The following is a 17,182-nucleotide window of genomic DNA, read 5'->3' on the forward strand; positions in this document are numbered from 1 at the left end:
TGTAGTCAGAAACTTTTCCCTAGTAACAAAGTAACAAAAAGTAACAAAAACAGCCCCACATTTCCAAGAACCTACACCTGATGTGTTCTGTAAGGATATAGTACCCATTTTAACCCCAAAAAAGCACATTTCTTTCAATAGTACTCTGCAATTGTGATTTGGGCAGTGCCCATCGACTCCTCCCCCTGTGGTGAAATGCTGTATAAATGCAGCATCAGCCCTGGAAATTGCATTTGCCTGAGAACTTAGCGGTGCCAAAACATGAAGGGATTGGGCCTGGTTGTCCTTGTACTTCTCCTGATGCTCTCAGCTGTTGAGGGTAAGCAGTGGATAAAGTACCTTGGCTTTGTTATGTCATGGTGCAGGTATGCATCATACCTGTAAAATGGGATTATATTAGTGGATTTTCTGATGTGTATTGGGCAGAAATGAAACGGAACTCCTAACAGTTGATATGCTTTCGGAGTTATTTTACCATTAAAGACATTATTGCAAATGTCTTATTATACAGATCATACATGTACGATCTTCAATGTTAGTGTTTTAGCCTGACATCAGTCATACTGTTAACATTGATTGATCAACCTCAAAGCTCATATAATAACAGTTCCTGATTTGATCAGATGAACATTTGATGTGAAAGTATTCTAGTCATTAGCAAACGACGAAAATGGTATAGTTGAAAAGTTCTTCTGCTACTTATTCCATGATGGTTTTACTATTCTAACAGCTGATGATGCAGAGATGCAATATTGGACGTGTGGTTATAGAGGACTCTGCAGACGGTTCTGTTATGCCCAAGAATATATTGTTGGACACCATGGTTGTCCTCGCAGATACAGGTACTTGAATGATCTATTTGTACGTGTCCACATGTAACGTTTTGTATCATGTATATTGTCTGACCTTGACGGTGTCTGATCAGCTTTGTCAGACACCCACAATAACAGTCGTATGTCGGATTTTTGCTGTTCTGATGTAACACTTTTGTGTGCCATTTCCTGATCCTTCAGATTCTGTTGAGTTCTGTCAGCTAAGACGTATCTGAGAGGACTTTTTGCACAAGCCCTCACTGTGTTTTTGTTCATTATTTGCAGGTGCTGTGCCGTGCGGTTTTAGCAGTGACTGACAATCTCATACCTGCAGCAGGACATCACAGGCTGAGGACTGGTCTGCCTTTTTGACATGGGATTGGATTGAAAGGGGCACAGAAATAGATTATCGTGGTGGCACCTATGGAACTAGCCTGGGAGACTCCTTTGGATAAAGCCTACTGTGAACAAATTGCAAGCCTTATGGTAAACGACAATGACAATGTTTGTGGAAATGTCAGATGATGTCAAGATCAATTGAGCGTATTTTGCTATGGAATCTGAATATGTGTATCTGAAAGCGTGCAGTTGTGACTGCTTTCATTACAGTACGTGGAACATGATACATGCTAATGCAACTAAAATAGAGTTCATTTGAAAAGCAGCACTCAAAGTACTGAAATCATCTCTAAAATACTGTAGGCTCAATCTTATAGTCCACAGTGAAATTATTTCCATAACTATTATTAATGCATTTTCAAAAGGTGGATATGCGCTTTGGAAATGAGTGGTTGACTGACAATAAAGGCATAACAATACTTTATTTGTTGTTTTGTTTTTTTATTCAAAATATCAGGTATTTTAATGATATAACGTTTAGATGATAGATTCTACTCTGTTGACCAGAACTGATGATAATTCAATAATAAAGGGTGTACCAGGTGCTTTCATTTGACATCCTTTGACTGATGCAATGCTGTTAGTCAATAACATTGTCATGTTGCTTTGGAATGAAAGACATAAGATATAGAGATAGACTATATACTCTGAACAGTGGTTCAATCAATGAAAACAAAAAAAATGTTTCCTTTATTTTTTGTAACTTTCTACAAATAACTGGTGTGCTTTGTACAACGAGGGGACAATGACAGTCAAGTGACTGACCCCAATAGCAGCCAGCCAGCCAGCAGCTGTGGTGGAATGATGCTTTTGTGAATGAAGTGTAATAATTCATGCTCATGTTTATGTCATCTCATCAGTCGTTCTACGTATGAATACTGCAGATGTACAGTAGCCTCTAGACTTGTTTACCTGCTGCTATCTTGGACCAGGTCACCGTTCGTTACAGTACAAATATATTGCGACCAATTCACAAATAGTAATACATCACCAAATTATATAAAACTTGCCACGAAATTCTAATTGATAGCTACTCAGTGCTTTAACTAGTAATAACCTCTTATGGACTAGTAAATACTAGTACTGAAGATATCAGTGCTGGAAAAAGTTATCAATTGCTATACTTGAGTAAAAGTAAAGATACCTTAATAGAAAATGACTCAAGTAAAAGTGAGTCACCCAGTAAAATACTATTTGAGTAAAAGTTGGTTTTAAATATCCTTAAGTATGAAAAGCAATGGAACTGCTAAAATATACTTAAGTAGTATAAATTGTTTCAAATTCCTTATATTAAGCAAACCAGATGGCACCATTTTTTTATATTTTTTTATTGATGGATAGCCAGGGGCACACTCCAACACTCAGAAATGATTTGCAAACTAAGCATGTCTTAAGTGAGTCCGCCAGATCAGAGGCAGTAGGAATGACCGGGGATGTTCTCTTGATAAGTGTGTGAATTGGACCGTTTTCCTATCCTGCTAAGCATTCAAAATGTAACAAGTACTTTTGGGTGTCAGGGAAAATGTACGGAGTATAAAGCACATTATTTTCTTTCGGAATGTAGTGAAGTAAAAGTAAAAGTTGGCAAAAAATAAATAGTAAATTACAGATACCCCCCAAAACTACTTAAGTAGTACATTAATGTATTTTTACTTAAGTACTTTACACCACTGGAGGATACGGCTTGTGACTGGCCTGGTGCAGTAGAGGTTAAAGGCATGGATGTTATCTGTAAACAAGTGCCACTGCTTTGTGCACTGCTTTGTATTCTTCGTCTATCAGTCTATCTTTGTACCTCTGCTATTCAGTCAGCACAGCGTGACACTACCACAATGGGGTAAACCCCACAAATCTGTTTACATGAGGCTTTCTATCGTCACAGTTATATCACAGTAAACCACACAGACCTTACACCAGCTGGTTTAGCCCAGCAATTTAGGGGGAGTGAACAGGGTGGGTTTCTGATGTTATTCACTAGTACTTTATTTTGATCAACTGAAACTTTTTCTTTTGAAAAGAGACTTTAACAAATACCCTGCTCTATTTGAAATTAAGAATAATTGTGCCGAGTTGAACGTTGTTTAACAGAATCATGAATGCTCTTTTCTGGAACAACACGGTGTAACTTTGGATATTTTTCTCTTTAGTACTGTACTGTTTGATGTGTATTAAAATAATTAACATTAAAGAGTAAGATTCATTTATGGGCAGATAATTAAATGTATGAAAGTGAGTCAAAATACGTATATTTTTGACTGGCAGAACAAACCTACCTCCATGTCATGACTGTTCATGGCCTTATCTCTGCAGATAGCTAACCTGTATCTCTGCAGATAGCTAACCGGTATCTCTTCAGATAGATAACCTGTAGCTAACCTGAATCTCTGCAGATAGCTAACCTGTATCTCTTCAGATAGCTAACCTGTATCTCTTCAGATAGCTAACCTGTAGCTAACCTGAATCTCTGCAGATAGCTAACCTGTATCTCTGCAGATAGTTAACCTGCTAACATGTATCTCTGCAGATAGCTAACCTGTATCTCTGCAGACAGTTAACCTGCTAACCTGTATCTCTGCAGATAGCTAACCTGTATCTCTGCAGATAGTTAACATACTAACCTGTATCTCTGCAGATAGCTAACCTGTAGCTAACCTGTATCTCTGCAGATAGGTAACCTGCTAACCTTTCTGCTCTAAACCAAGTGTAACGTTGCAACCATGACACATCATACAGTCAACTTCTTGACTTGCCGTCAAGTGGGACAAGCGCCTAATCAACCACTACTTTTGACTATGGTTTTTACAGCGACAGTCTGTAAAGATTTCCAGGAATTTCAACTAATGAACAATCGAACCTGTTAAATCAAATCAAATCTTATTTGTCTCATGTGCCGAATACAACAGGTGTTGTAGACCTTACAGTGAAATGTTTACTTACAAGCACTTAACCAACAATGCACTTATTTTTTTAAAGAAAAAAATAAAAGAAAAAATAAAAGTAACAAATAATTCAAGAGCAGCAGTATAAACATTATTATATTTTTGTTGTCATATTAAATATTAAATCAAGTGCTATTTGCATGTGAAAATGTAATGGGATGGATGTATTTGCTTCATTGTTTATGTTTTGGTTGGTGGACATGGCCCACTCTTTGACTGGATGCGCATTACAGAGAGTTGCTCTGATCTACACTCCAATCCGCTAGGTGGCAACACGGCTGCTTATCTGCTACTAATCAAATACAGGCGGAGGTACAGAAGTTGTTTAGCGGTGGACGAGATGGGTGAAACCTCTTCGGTTGAGAATGAATTTGATGACTGGTTTATCGAGTCTTTGAAAATGTAAGTACGAATTATTTTGTGAAATAGTGAAAGTGAGTTGAGACTTCCTTGATATATTGAAGTTGCTTAAATCATGCTTCACGTGTCTGTGGGAAAACACTAGGGGTACATTCACAGGCGCAATGTTTTAGGACGTTCCAGATAAGACTAGAATATCTTTTAACAGTATATACTTGCTGCTTTTCTTATTAAATGTGATGCACCTGCTCTAAACCGAGTTCACCTTACACACGTAGTTCTCTTTCAGATACAATAATATTCACGATCTCTTTCAGATACAATAATATTCACGAGTATCAACTTGAACATCCTACAAGAGTAATTGAATGGACATCAGAAAAAAGTAGGCCTTTTCATAATTTTCACATTTTACAAGGCTAGATTGATTATAACCAACCAACCACATTGATTGTGTTTAAATTACTTTTTGTCTTTACCCCACAGCTATATGTGTTGCAGGTTACAGTTCAGATAAAAATGAAATTTTAGAGCTGCTTTTGCCACTGAAACTTTTCACTGATGATAATCAGGTAATGGATTGAAATGATTAAAGCATGAAACAAAACGTTTCAAGATATCAATTATGTATTGGAACGTCACTGACTACCAATGTGTCTATTCAATGTGGGCAGGGTCTTTGTGCAGAACGAGATTTCAAAGTGGTCCATGGAGGTTTCTCAGATGGCTCCATTCATTGCCTCAAACACATTCCAGGAAGAAGGTATATCATAGTAGCCATTGATTATGTAACTTCCTTTTGTTGCCATGAGCTTTCATCTTCAAACTGTTGTTTCTTGTTAAGGTGTGTCGTTACCAATGATGGCTTCAACTCCAATCTCCAGGTGTGGGACTTAGGAGGAGACGATTGTGGTGAGTAGACCTACTGTTTCCTTGTCTCCTTTTCTGTGTATTACAGTATAATAAGACTGCAGTTCCTATCTACTCTCCACTTTATACTGCACATTCAAATGATGATTTACAACCTGATTAGGCCCCAGTCAGCAACGGCCTTACCCACATTGAAATCTTATTTCTCTTGCGGGATTTGTCTTCAAATGCTAGATGTCATAAAGAGGACAGGAGTTTTACAACTGAAGAGTGCATCATCAGATAAAGGTGTCAAAATAGCCCCTGGGTTAACTGGAGACCCATGTGTTCTTCATGGCTCTCAGATCAGCGACATTCAACTGACTGAGCTGACGTCAGGGAAGCTACTCTACTCTCTGGGTAATAGCCTGTTTTATACAGTGACACTGAAGCATTCCAGGCAACTCTAATTTCCTATAGAGTATAATGTTGGTGTACAAGCACGTGTATAACAGTCACGGATATCTTTCTTTCCTTCCATCTCAGGGAAAGACATTCCAGATTTACTAAGCTCCCTGCAATTTGTGAGTGGCAGTGTATTTCTCGCTTGTGCCTGCAATGGTGACCTGTATGTGGGGGACACACGGAATCCTTCTGGTCTTCAGAATAACCCAGCTGGAGGGAGAGAGGGCATCCACTGGTGTATGGGTGTTAAAACAGACCTGTCCTCATCAGATCCATCCTCCTGTAGTGTAGCAAGGCTCTCCTCTGCCTGCCAAGTGGTTGTGTCTGATCTAAGGGACCTAAGAGCCCCCTTGTGTCAAGCCCAGCTTCATGTCCAGAGGAAAACTACCAGTGATGACTTCATGAAAGTGACCTGGGCGCCCGCTTTAGACAACTGTCTTGCTGTGTCAGGTGAGCAAAATGTCACGCCTTCATCCTGCTTTATGTGATTAATTCATGTCTTATGGATTGTACAAATTTCTTGCTTTCTAAATATATGTTCCAATTGAAGGCTCTTGTAATACAGAACTTTTCCATTGAATGTGTCTTCCCGTCTAGGTTTTGACGGAATGGTGCAAATCTACGACACTGCTTCTTGGAGACCAGAGTTAATGGAATTCCAGCCTCTTTTTATCCACCGAGGTCACATGATGTCCGACGATCAGTTTGACACTTCATCAGTTGTGGTCACCACTCATGTTTGGCATCCAAGTCGACCCAGGACTGTCCTCTCTGCTGCTGTAGACGGGTCTGTGCATGTATGGGACTGGGTCGACAAAGCCACTGCCAGCTGTTGACATTCAAACACACTTACAGCTCAATGTTAATCATTATGCAGCGTTGAACCTTGCCTGAAGTCAACATGTCCTTTTCATTATGTAAAGCACTATTTGTGATAAGATGCCACTTGTTTGTTTTCCCATTCTTATGAGTAGTTGTTATTCCCATACTGTACACACATTTGCATGGAAGAGGTATTCTGGGTTTGTACTAATTATATATTGTAAGAGATATTTCACTATAACATTTTCATTCAACGGATCTCTTCATGTACCTGCTAAATAAGACAAACCCTGGACCATGAACCTAAAGGTGGACGGCAGTATCACTTGCATCGCAGTTTCTTCGCTCACAGTATTATGACAATCAAAAAGATAAACACAGCTTGTTAGAATTTTATTTTCAAAAGAGAGCTCTGCATGCCATTCACATGAATGATTAACAATGTTTTTATGCATCTTCTGCATAGCCAAGGATGCAGGCAGGACAGTAATGTGGAGGTAGTTGAGGCAGAACTACTATTGTAGCATCATTTAGAGATAAGGAACATATTCAACTGATTTTGAACATTGGAGTTATCACCTGTGCTTTAGCAGGCACTACAGAGAGGTTCACTGTCAGTGCATTTACATAGGGTCTGAACAACAGCATACATCTTTTAACAAAAAAAAACATTTAGAAATTAAGTAGTCCTACATTTACAGTGCTATGTGTACTGTTTGTGGACTGTGCAACATAAGATAGAAAGTGCTTAAAGACCAGAATGGAGTGTGGGTTTAGGAAGTCAATGCAGTTGGAACAGATGAGTCACGGTAGATGAGCAACCACTTGATGATACAGGGATGTCTGTTCATTCAATAGGGCGCATGACTTAAAGTAACGACTGAGGAGCAGAAGTGTTGCCTGATCGTGGCCTGTAGGTGGTTGTAGTCTTCAAAGGGTGCTTGTCAAACATAAGGAATTGCATGACTCTACATGAAAGGAGTTTCATTGTACAACTGCAAGTAAAAGTATGCCATTTAAATAGACCACTGCTTAGAGATTAGCATCCAATGACAGCATGCATTGCATACAGTCAGACATCATAAAATGATCACATCTACATATATAACATTTGATTTAACTATGATCGCATTTCAAGAAATCGTAGCGTCAGTTGCCTTTTTTACACGAAACAACTTTGATATAAATGATCATGTTTCATTATTTTCAGATTACTTCTTTTTATATAAATTGAGGATAAAGATGATTGTGTGCCTCAACTGACCACTGAATCTGATTGGAATTTGAGTGTAGTACTTATAAAAACACAAACTAGAAGGTATTTCCTTTCTCGTCAATGGTCTGCATGACATCACTGAGGGGAAAAGACACAAAGGCAATCTGTTCAAGCTCACTATTCTCGCCACATTCCATCAGGCAAGCAAAGTGCTCCGTGTCCTCAATGTAGGCCAGGTCTGAGTAGCCACTGGGTCCACTGTGGACGATCCAGGGCCGGTCCCAACCTGACGTGTGCAGTGGGGAACGGTTCAAATACACTCCCAAGTCTTTCCTCGTCCTCTTATTGGTCGGGTGGGTGAAGAGTAGCCAGGTTTGCGTGTCTGAGGCCAGCGGTGGTGATGTGGTACCACCCATGCCCTCTTCACCTTGCTCAGGGGCAGGGAAGCCAATCACACTGCCTTGGCAACCACCGTGGCACGGCTCCACTAACCTTGGAGCCAAGCGGGGCTTGTCAAAGTAAACCCCACTGCTCTCACTCAAAGCTTCCACTCTGTGACCTCTATGGCGGGCGTTGCAGTACAGGTGACTGCTGCCCTCATGGTCTATGATCTCTGCCATCTCACATTCACAGGACTTTCTTTGAAGCATCCTGCCCATTTGCCATGTCTGACCGAAGTCGTCACTGTATATTGAGAGAGCATGTGGCTGTACCGTGAAGGGGAAGGGGAAGGAGAAGCATTTGCAGTGGATATAATAGGCATAGGTAGGAATGATCAATCTTCCACTCTCCATTTGAATGCCATGGCCTGGTCCCACAGCAAATGTAGCCCACCTTCTGACCGTTTTGCCTATCACACTCTCTGTCAAGTCCTTTGTCTGGCTCCAGCTCTGGCCCTCATCATTACTGGTGATGTAACACAGGTGTGCCTTATTCTTGCCTGTACAGATCTGATGGTGCTCTGGAGTGTTACCCAAAATGCAGATGAAAAATAGGAATAGAGTCTTGGTATTCTTCTCATACACCGGGCAGGGGTTCATGGTGCGGTGGTCTGGTAAACATGCTGATAATAGCTCCTGGGATTCTGACCACTGGGGAACAATGTGAAAGTATTGAAACAATCATCAATATGAAAGAAAAAATGTATGCATGTAAATTAAACATGAAAACCTTCAACTGTGTGACTATGATGTGTTTAGATTTGAAGTCGACATTTACCTGAGTAGATCCATTTTGTTGAGTGCCTCTCCTCATAACAATAAGTTTTGCATCAATGTCACTGGGGGAAGAGCGCTTCTCTGCAAAGGCAAGGAATGTCTGACTTTCTTTTAGGTAGATGAGAGCTGGGATTCTGTATGTCGTCCCAGTTTGCTCCCGTTTGAACAGAGTCGTTTTAGCAGGTTGCATTTTGATTCCCGGGAAATAACTCCTTGATGAGGTATTCCCCATAGCTAAATATCCTGGTTCCTGCAAACAGAGGGATTACTTACACACATGACAAATCACCTTAGACACATATTTCACAATATTCCCTGCCTGTACATGAAAACACTGTTTATCAGTTTAATCGGCTAACATTATGCTGTTATATCGCGACAGCTGACGTTCAAGAAAAATAATAAACATGCAAAAAGATAATACTATCCTAACGTCGAAATTAGTCAAAACACACTTACGGGAGCTGGCTTTTTAGGCAACAAATCACACCGTTGTGTCGTGAGACCCAGTTAAAACGGTCAAAGTTTAGCTATCTCTTAAACAATTTGTACGCAAATTTGGAAGCGTGTCGTGAAATAGAAGTAATTGGCTCATCGCTTGTGCTGTGTAACGTCAGTAGCGCCGCAAAAGAGACCAAAATCATTCTATACCGCCAACCGCTGGCGGGAATGTGGTACGAGACTGCAAATGTTGCCGTGTTGCTAGGATACCTACAAATAAGTAAGTTGTGTAAATATTTAACCAGCTCACAACAAACATAGGTTGCCTACTCAGTGGCGATTTGAGTATGGGATGGAAGTGGGATGCATGCCAACAAAGCCACTACACAATACTAAACAATACATTAATTGCACTATAACGCTGACAAACGGTGCCCACAAACTGTTAGGGCCTACATAAAGCTGTCCCAACAGCAGTCCCAAAATCTTACCACTGCTACACCTGGCTCTCAGCAGAGCCTTGTCTGGCAGCGAAACAGTTCATTCAGCCTCATTTACTGCCTTTAAAAAAAAACCCATAGCTGATGGCTGACTTGCTTAAACAAATGTGGTTTCTAATGCCAATTGAGATGTACAAACTATGACATAAGGGGACGACAAGCAACCTGTAATTTCGATTAAGACATTAATGAGCGAGCTAGGACGGACGTAGTCAATATAACTGTTTGTTCAGCACTTTTGAAATGTACAGTTACAGAATTCAGAACATGGGCCGTTCTTACAGTGTTCTACCTGTTCACCAAGTCAGAACCCTAGGATAAACAAAGGGGGTATATAAGCAGACAATGAAAGTGTCACACCCTGATCTGTTTTACCGGTCTTTGTGATTGTCTCCATCCCCCTCCAGGAGTCACCCATCTTCTCCATTATTCCCAGTGTATTTAATCCTGTGTTCTCTGTTTGTCTGTCGCCAGTGTGTCTTGTCTTGCTTACCAGAGTGTTTTTCCGAACTCCTGTTTTTTCTTAGTCTCTGTTTTATAGTCCTCCCGGTTCTGACCTCTTGCCTGCCCTGACACAGCCTGCCTGCCTGACCATTCAGTCTGCCTTGACCTCGAGCCTGCCTGCCACCCTGTACCATTTGGACTCTGACCTGGTTTATGAACTTTTGCCTGTCCTCGATCTGCCTCTTGCCTGCCCCTTGTTGTCTAATAAATATCAGAGACTTGACGAATCTGCCTCCTGTGTTTGCATCTGGGTCTCACCCTGTGTCGTTATCGAAAGCTCTTACAATTTTCGATGATTACATTTCTCTAAAACAGGTTATAGGCTACATGTGCACCACCAAGTCAGAAAAGCAGGCAAAATTAAGAGGTGTAAATAGACCAAATTATTAGGGTGAGGCACATGGGCTACTAACATCTTACTACACAACATGCACCTAGTATTACTTTCTTAGCTACAGTATACATATCTCCCTGGTATATTACATCATTTATGCAGCACCATAAAAAAATGATTTCAAAACTACTGGGAACTCATAAAAAAACATTGTTGAATCATGATGACGTCATGTTCTTCAGGTCGTAGCGCTAGAAAGAGGTTGGATTTACAATTGTGAGTTGGATGACCGTTCAAAACGTATTTTCCCAGTCGGAGCTCGTTTATTCCCGACTTCCCAGTTGTCTTGAACTCACTGAAGTCAAGTTTTCGCAGTTCAGAGTTAACAGTTGTTTTGAGCGCAGCACAAATCATGCTTCATTGACAGCATGGCCAATGTTGAATGTTTATCATTTTAAACTTGGAAAAGAGCCCCTTAATCCCAGATATGGGACCACACAGCCACTCCACCGAATAGCAGGCTACTGATTGCTTTGCAATGCTTGCAGTTAGCCACTGTCACTGATTCCTTCCAAACCACTCATTGTTGAATTTGCGATTTTCAACTTGTTGAGTAATGTTTATGTTCAATGGCCGATGAGCAACGATACGTTTTATCTAAATTTCTCTTCATTATTTCTCTTTACATGACAAGGATTTGCCAGTAGATTGTCGATTTGATTCATGATGATGACTGCTAGCTAAGATTTTGAAAGCATGACGTTGACATGATCAGTCCAATCAAAGTTTCTGTACATATAACGTGATTTGCCGTAATTTTATCTGTGGCCAATGACCTTGACTCTTCTTGGATGGGCACTTCTAATGTAACTCTATGGCAGCACCCACGGGGCTAGATTGTTCTAGCTCTACCCTTAAGACTTGGCGGTGGCGTAGTGTCCCCATGAGTGACAGAACACTGAGCCAATCATGGCGCAATGCTCCATATTTTCTGCTGGCTTGCCCCATCACCACAGAAAGCACTGAGCTAGGCTGAAACACCTGCATTTTGGAGCTGCCTTACACAAGAAAACAAAAAAGAGACCATGTTTGTATTAACTCAATGATATATATTTTTACATTGTTTGCAAACGTATATGTGACACATATTAATGCCAAAATAACATGCAAAACTAAATCAGCTTCAGGCCTTCCTCCCAACAAGGCTGCCCCTCACCATGACCCCTCACAGCTGTGAGTTCATGTTCATATTGGAATTACATTGTTTTTATTGTAGATTTTAAACTGTAGGTAAGTGCAGTTTTCTGGTTTAGTTCCCTCAGTCATAGATGAAACCTTCCTGCTCAACAGGGTTTAATCACTAGAATGAAACGAGTGGCTTCCTGGTGTGCAAGTGCTCAGAAATGTGGCTCTTATGATTTGTTATCTGGTAAAAGTTGGTGTAGTACCTTACTACATTCCACTGGGTGGCAGTATAGGATGACAAAGAGGAGAAATTTACCAAGTGTTCTCTCTTCATACACTTTTGAACAGAATACCTGCTAATAGTGATAGACAATAGACACTTAAGTAACTTTTTGAATTCTAGAAGTGTGTGGATGTTCATATTTACTCCTACTGAATAGGGCAAAGGATAATGGCATGCGATTTCAAACTCTTGAGGTGCTGATGCTACAGTAGATGACAATAAGCTGTCCCCTGGTGTCTTCAGAAGCCTTGCCAACCTGAAAAGGTCAGTCATAGTTTCAAAACGTAGTATTATTCCGGTCCACAGTATGGTAAATGGAAGAAAACAGTGTATAATGCACACCTACCTGCATATCTGTAAACTGCCGTGTATACTGAGTATACAAAACATTGAGAACACCTGCTCTTCCATGACATAGACCAATGGTTCTCAAATCCAGTCCTCGAGTATCCGCAACAGTACACATTTTTATTGTAGCCCTGGACAGGCACACCTGATTCAATTTGACAACTAATCATCAGGCCCTCAATGAGTTGAATCAGGTCTGCTTGTCCGGGGCTACAACAAAAGAGCAGGTTTTATCAATGTTTTGTACACTCAGTGTATTACCACGGCAGTTTACAGATATGCAGGTAGGTGTGCATTATGCACTGTTTTCTTCCATTTACCATGTGCTTTTGGGGATACTCAAGGACTAGAGTTGGGAACCACTGACTTAGACTGACCAGGTGAATGCTATGATCCCTTATTGATTTCAATTGTTAGATCTACTTCAATCATTGTAGATGAAGGGGAGGAGACCGGTTAAAGAAGGATATTTAAGCTTTGAGACAATTGAGACATGGATTGTCTGTGTGCCATTCAGAGGGTGAATGGGCAAGACAAAACATATTGAAGTGCCTTTGAACAGGGTGTGGTAGTGGTGAAACTTAACATTAGGAAGGTGCACTTAATGCTTTGTAAACTCCATGTAGGTCATTGTCTGTTTTAGTCTACAGCATTTACACCTGCAGGAGAACCACATCTCAGTAGTACCAAAGGTGTTACCGAGGAACCCGCAACAGAAGGGATATTTGTAACACCAGCAGGTGTGTCTGGAACAAAATTGTGATTGAACAGGACTTCGGGAATCCTCCTGTCTCTGAGGGGTTGGAGACTGAATACATTAATGATTGGTATACTATATTGTCAAAATAACGTAGCTGGCTTGTATAAAGCTGATTTTGCTCACTTTGCTTTTATTCCTACTCATTCCTACTTCATGCTCTATAAAACCAGTTCTAGTTTTCTGCATGTTTTTTCTCTTATAGGATGAGTGTGGTCAATCCAAAAATGATTCCCCCACTCACATATTCCTTGACGGAGTGCACGGTTTGCTACTACCAGAGCTTAGTTTCCTCAATGTGGCTGATCATAAGGTATGTACATTGTCAAGATATATTTCGGGACGACTATATACTGCGAGTCAGTGAAGTCCCTTGTCTCGTTATTGCCTCCAGATTGTTGAGGCAGAAGCACTGTTGTCTGTAGCTGTGTTTTCCTATGCTCAGTGAGCTTGTTATTCACTCCAACCCACTGACCACATGGGGGAAGTGGTATGTTAACTCTACTTATGTGAAGCCATTATTAAGTATTAACAGATTTTATTAACTTAAATATTTTCTTATCCTTCATTGTATTCCCATCCAGGTGACCCCCGTACTGCTGACGACTTCCTCCAGGAAAGGCTGGGTATTAGAATTAGGTGCAAGAAGACATCAGGGGCTGGTTTCCAAGACCTAGATTAAGCCTTGACTAAAATATATCCTCAATAGACTCTCCATTGAAAATATTTTTTAGTCCAGGACTAGGCTTTCTGTGTCTAGGAAACTGGCACCAGACGTTGTGAAACCTTTTGATATTATGTGTTGATTCCAAACGACAGGTTCAAATGCAAAAACAATTGAATCCACATTTTGGCTTTGCATTCACCTGGAAAGTTAAATATGACTGGACAGTCTTTGTTTTCATTTCAATATTTTGTAAAGACTGCATTTTTGTCTAACAGTGACTCACTTTTGATATTGAAAGTAATTGATGAACATTCATCTTTCTCTAGGTAAAAATAAATTCCAAAGGTGCCTTTATTGATGCTCTCTGGAGATGAAAGATTTTGAAGATCACAATGGTCATCAGATGACACCTTCCAGAATGAGGAGCCATTTTTTGTGGTGGCTGCTGAGGGAAGGACTTTTCATAACAGTGGCGTTCAGTGCCGTTTATGATGAGGGAGGAAGATACATTTTTTTCATGAGCATGTCCTCTATTACAGCATGTTGGATGATGTCATTCATATTCTATTCACCCAGTTCAATGTAACATCGACGGGTTTAGGCTACTACAGTATTCTCAAATGTTCCCTATACCCACCATGACATTGCTACAACTTAGTTTATGTAATTTGATATTGGTGAGGCATTCAAAACTGCCTTGCCTGCAGCTATCTTATCTAGGGTGTAATCATTAGTCCAACAGTATCTATTGGACAAATTCAGGTGTTTATTTTTTTATCCCTGTTTTGTTTGCTTCCATTTAATGTTTTTCAACAGAATCATCAGCATGAATAAACCCCTGATCACGAATAAACAAAGTGCACTTTCATAGCAGCCTCGTTGTATTCCTACTCGCCTCTATGCACTTTCACCTTTCCCCTTCATTGAAATCTACAAAAGAACACATCAGCTGCATGTGGGGGGGGGGGGAGAACATTCCAAGCCAAATCATGTCATAACCGCTACACACAGCCTACATCATTGTCCCTATATTAGCTAAAGTAACATCCTAGTCAGCATAGCTAATATAACTAACGTGTTAGTAACCACACAATCATGCAGTAACGTTAGTGTACAGTCAGTAAGCAGTTTAGCAGTTACACCAGCGGACCCCGGTGGCAATTTGTAAAACCAAAAGCTTACCTTGGAAGAGTTCTAGTGTTTTGTTAGTCATAGCAAGCTAGTTAACATGGCATCCCTCTGTTAAAGCCATGTGTTTGAGTAACTAAACTACCCAGCTACATTTGCTAAGTGAAGATGAAGAAAAATGGACTCTTGCTGCTTCATTTTAAGAAAAAGTTCAACGGTCTCAGTTTGACTATTTTTATGAAATTCACTGAGGATGGTCCTCTTCCTTTGAGGAGCCTCCACTGGTTCATAATGGTAGGAACAGCGCGAATGGCATCAAACACAACCATTTGATACCATTCCATCTATTCCGCTCTAGCCAGTACCATGAGCCCGCCCTCCCCAATTAAGATGCCACCAACCTGTTTGTGACAGGTGATTGTCATGTTCTCTTTCATGATATTCAGGAGGATAGTTATTTGCTTTGTTTAACATGCCTATGTACAGTATGGTGACATGAGTATAATAGTTAACTTGTTCTCAGGTGATAGATGTACACAATGAATCTAAATACCATCTGACGAGACAAGACAAATAGTTTGAGAAAAATGAGTCGAATGCAATTCCAGGAAAATTCAGAGGCTATAAATAGCTATAAATTGCCATAGCCAGTTGCATACCACCCTGCATGCCACTGCTGGCTTGCTTCTGAAGCTAAGCAGGTTTGGTCCTGAAGCTAAGCAGGTTTGGTCCTGGTCAGTCCCTGGATGGGAGACCAGATGCTGCTGGAAGTGGTGTTGGAGGGCCAGTAGGAGGCACTCTTTCCTCTGGTCTAAAAAAAATATCCCAATGCCTCAGGGCAGTGATTGGAGAAACTGCTCTGTGCAGGGTGCCGTCTTTCGGATGGGTCGTTAAATGGGTGGCCTGACTCTCTGAGGTCATTAAAGACCCATGGCACTTATCGTAAGAGTAGGGGTGTTAACCCTGGTGTCCTGGCTAAATTCCCAATATGGCCCTCAACCATCACGGTCACCTAATATATCCCCAGTTTACGATTGGCTCATTCATCCACCTCCTCTCCCCTGTAACCTTTCACCAGGTTGTTGCTGTAAATGAGAATGTGTTCTCAGTCAACTTACCTGGTAAAATAATGTATAGATAAAATAAAAAAATATTGGTTGCCAAACATTGCAGAGCCTGTTGGTGAGGGCCCTTTTATGATTACTTGAAGTAGAGTTTTTCTACGAGTCAAAGCAATTTTGTACACTTTCAATGCTACACTGCAGTACCTTAAGTAGTGTAAATGTGTGTCATACAGGAATAGAACATGTGATGAGAATGTTGGAACAAACACTCAAGAATCTCCAAGTTTAAAGAAATCCCAAACCTAATCTTGATTGCATAGAGAAACCATATAGAAGAGGGGGGACAAACGGTGAGCTATGTGAATAACTATTGAAGGATGTGCCTAATGAAGATGTCAACATGTGATTTTATCTGTCACGAGGTATCTGCATTCAAATGTAATGGCAGTCATCCGTATTTAATAATGAAACAACAACCTTTAATTCTCAGATTGGAAATCTATCTTCTGAGACCAATACAGAAGAGAGGGGAAATAGTTGAAGAGATGCTTATACAAATAAAGGAGAGGACAACAATCAGCGAAATCCCTCTAAGTAGGTAGGCCTACTAAACCTATTTTTGTCCTCATCGATTACATGAAGTGCATATCTATTGTATGTAATAGTATTAGTTGGATATGTAATCCTGTTTGTTTTGTAGCCAGCGTCTTAGAGGGCAGGGGTGTTTTTCAAGGAAGAGGCTTTGACTTTGCTGAGGAGTATGAAGAAAAAGTAGGCTGCAAGATGGTTCACGTGAAAGCAATGGAAAGCAGGGAAAACCTTCTTGATTGAGTTTATTTAGCCTATTACAACTGTAATGTATGACATCATGCATTTGTTTGCCTTGATAGTA

The 17,182-nt window shown here is 40.5% G+C and overlaps 2 protein-coding genes and 1 pseudogene across 2 annotated transcripts; 2 read left to right on the forward strand and 1 right to left on the reverse strand.

Annotated features, from left to right (window-relative positions):
• Nucleotides 1–4,451: 4,451 nt before the first annotated feature.
• wdr73 (WD repeat domain 73) lies at nt 4,452–6,948 on the forward strand. The gene is made up of 8 exons (XM_029670420.2): nt 4,452–4,552; nt 4,828–4,895; nt 4,997–5,082; nt 5,185–5,273; nt 5,355–5,422; nt 5,615–5,779; nt 5,906–6,274; nt 6,422–6,948. The coding sequence occupies exons 1-8, from the start codon at nt 4,491–4,493 to the stop codon at nt 6,658–6,660; spliced, it is 1,146 nt and encodes a 381-aa protein (XP_029526280.2). The 5' UTR covers nt 4,452–4,490; the 3' UTR covers nt 6,661–6,948.
• Nucleotides 6,949–7,022: 74 nt separating this feature from the next.
• Nucleotides 7,023–9,733, reverse strand: LOC115135581 (sialidase-3-like). Its single transcript, XM_029670419.2, has 3 exons — nt 9,539–9,733; nt 9,081–9,329; nt 7,023–8,953 (listed from the first exon to the last, which is right to left on the reverse strand). Exons 2-3 carry the CDS (start codon nt 9,309–9,311, stop codon nt 7,958–7,960), a joined length of 1,227 nt encoding a protein of 408 aa, XP_029526279.2. The 5' UTR covers nt 9,312–9,329; nt 9,539–9,733; the 3' UTR covers nt 7,023–7,957.
• A 15-nt stretch (nt 9,734–9,748) lies between these two features.
• On the forward strand, nt 9,749–14,415 carry LOC115136417 (X-ray radiation resistance-associated protein 1-like; annotated as a pseudogene).
• Nucleotides 14,416–17,182: the final 2,767 nt, after the last annotated feature.

Source organism: Oncorhynchus nerka, linkage group LG10 (assembly GCF_034236695.1).
Source record: "Oncorhynchus nerka isolate Pitt River linkage group LG10, Oner_Uvic_2.0, whole genome shotgun sequence".
NCBI classification, from domain to species: Eukaryota; Metazoa; Chordata; class Actinopteri; order Salmoniformes; family Salmonidae; genus Oncorhynchus; species Oncorhynchus nerka.

Excerpts from the sequence above, each read along its gene's own strand:
- wdr73 (XM_029670420.2), top strand. The coding sequence starts at position 4,491 with ATGGGTGAAACCTCTTCGGTTGAGAATGAATTTGATGACTGGTTTATC. Across the intron at positions 5,274-5,354 it reads AAACACATTCCAGGAAGAAG|GTGTGTCGTTACCAATGATG; the intron begins GTATATCATAGT and ends TTTCTTGTTAAG. Across the intron at positions 5,780-5,905 it reads GAAGCTACTCTACTCTCTGG|GGAAAGACATTCCAGATTTA; the intron begins GTAATAGCCTGT and ends CTTCCATCTCAG.
- LOC115135581 (XM_029670419.2), bottom strand. The coding sequence starts at position 9,311 with ATGGGGAATACCTCATCAAGGAGTTATTTCCCGGGAATCAAAATGCAA. Across the intron at positions 8,954-9,080 it reads AACAAAATGGATCTACTCAG|TGGTCAGAATCCCAGGAGCT; the intron begins GTAAATGTCGAC and ends ATTGTTCCCCAG.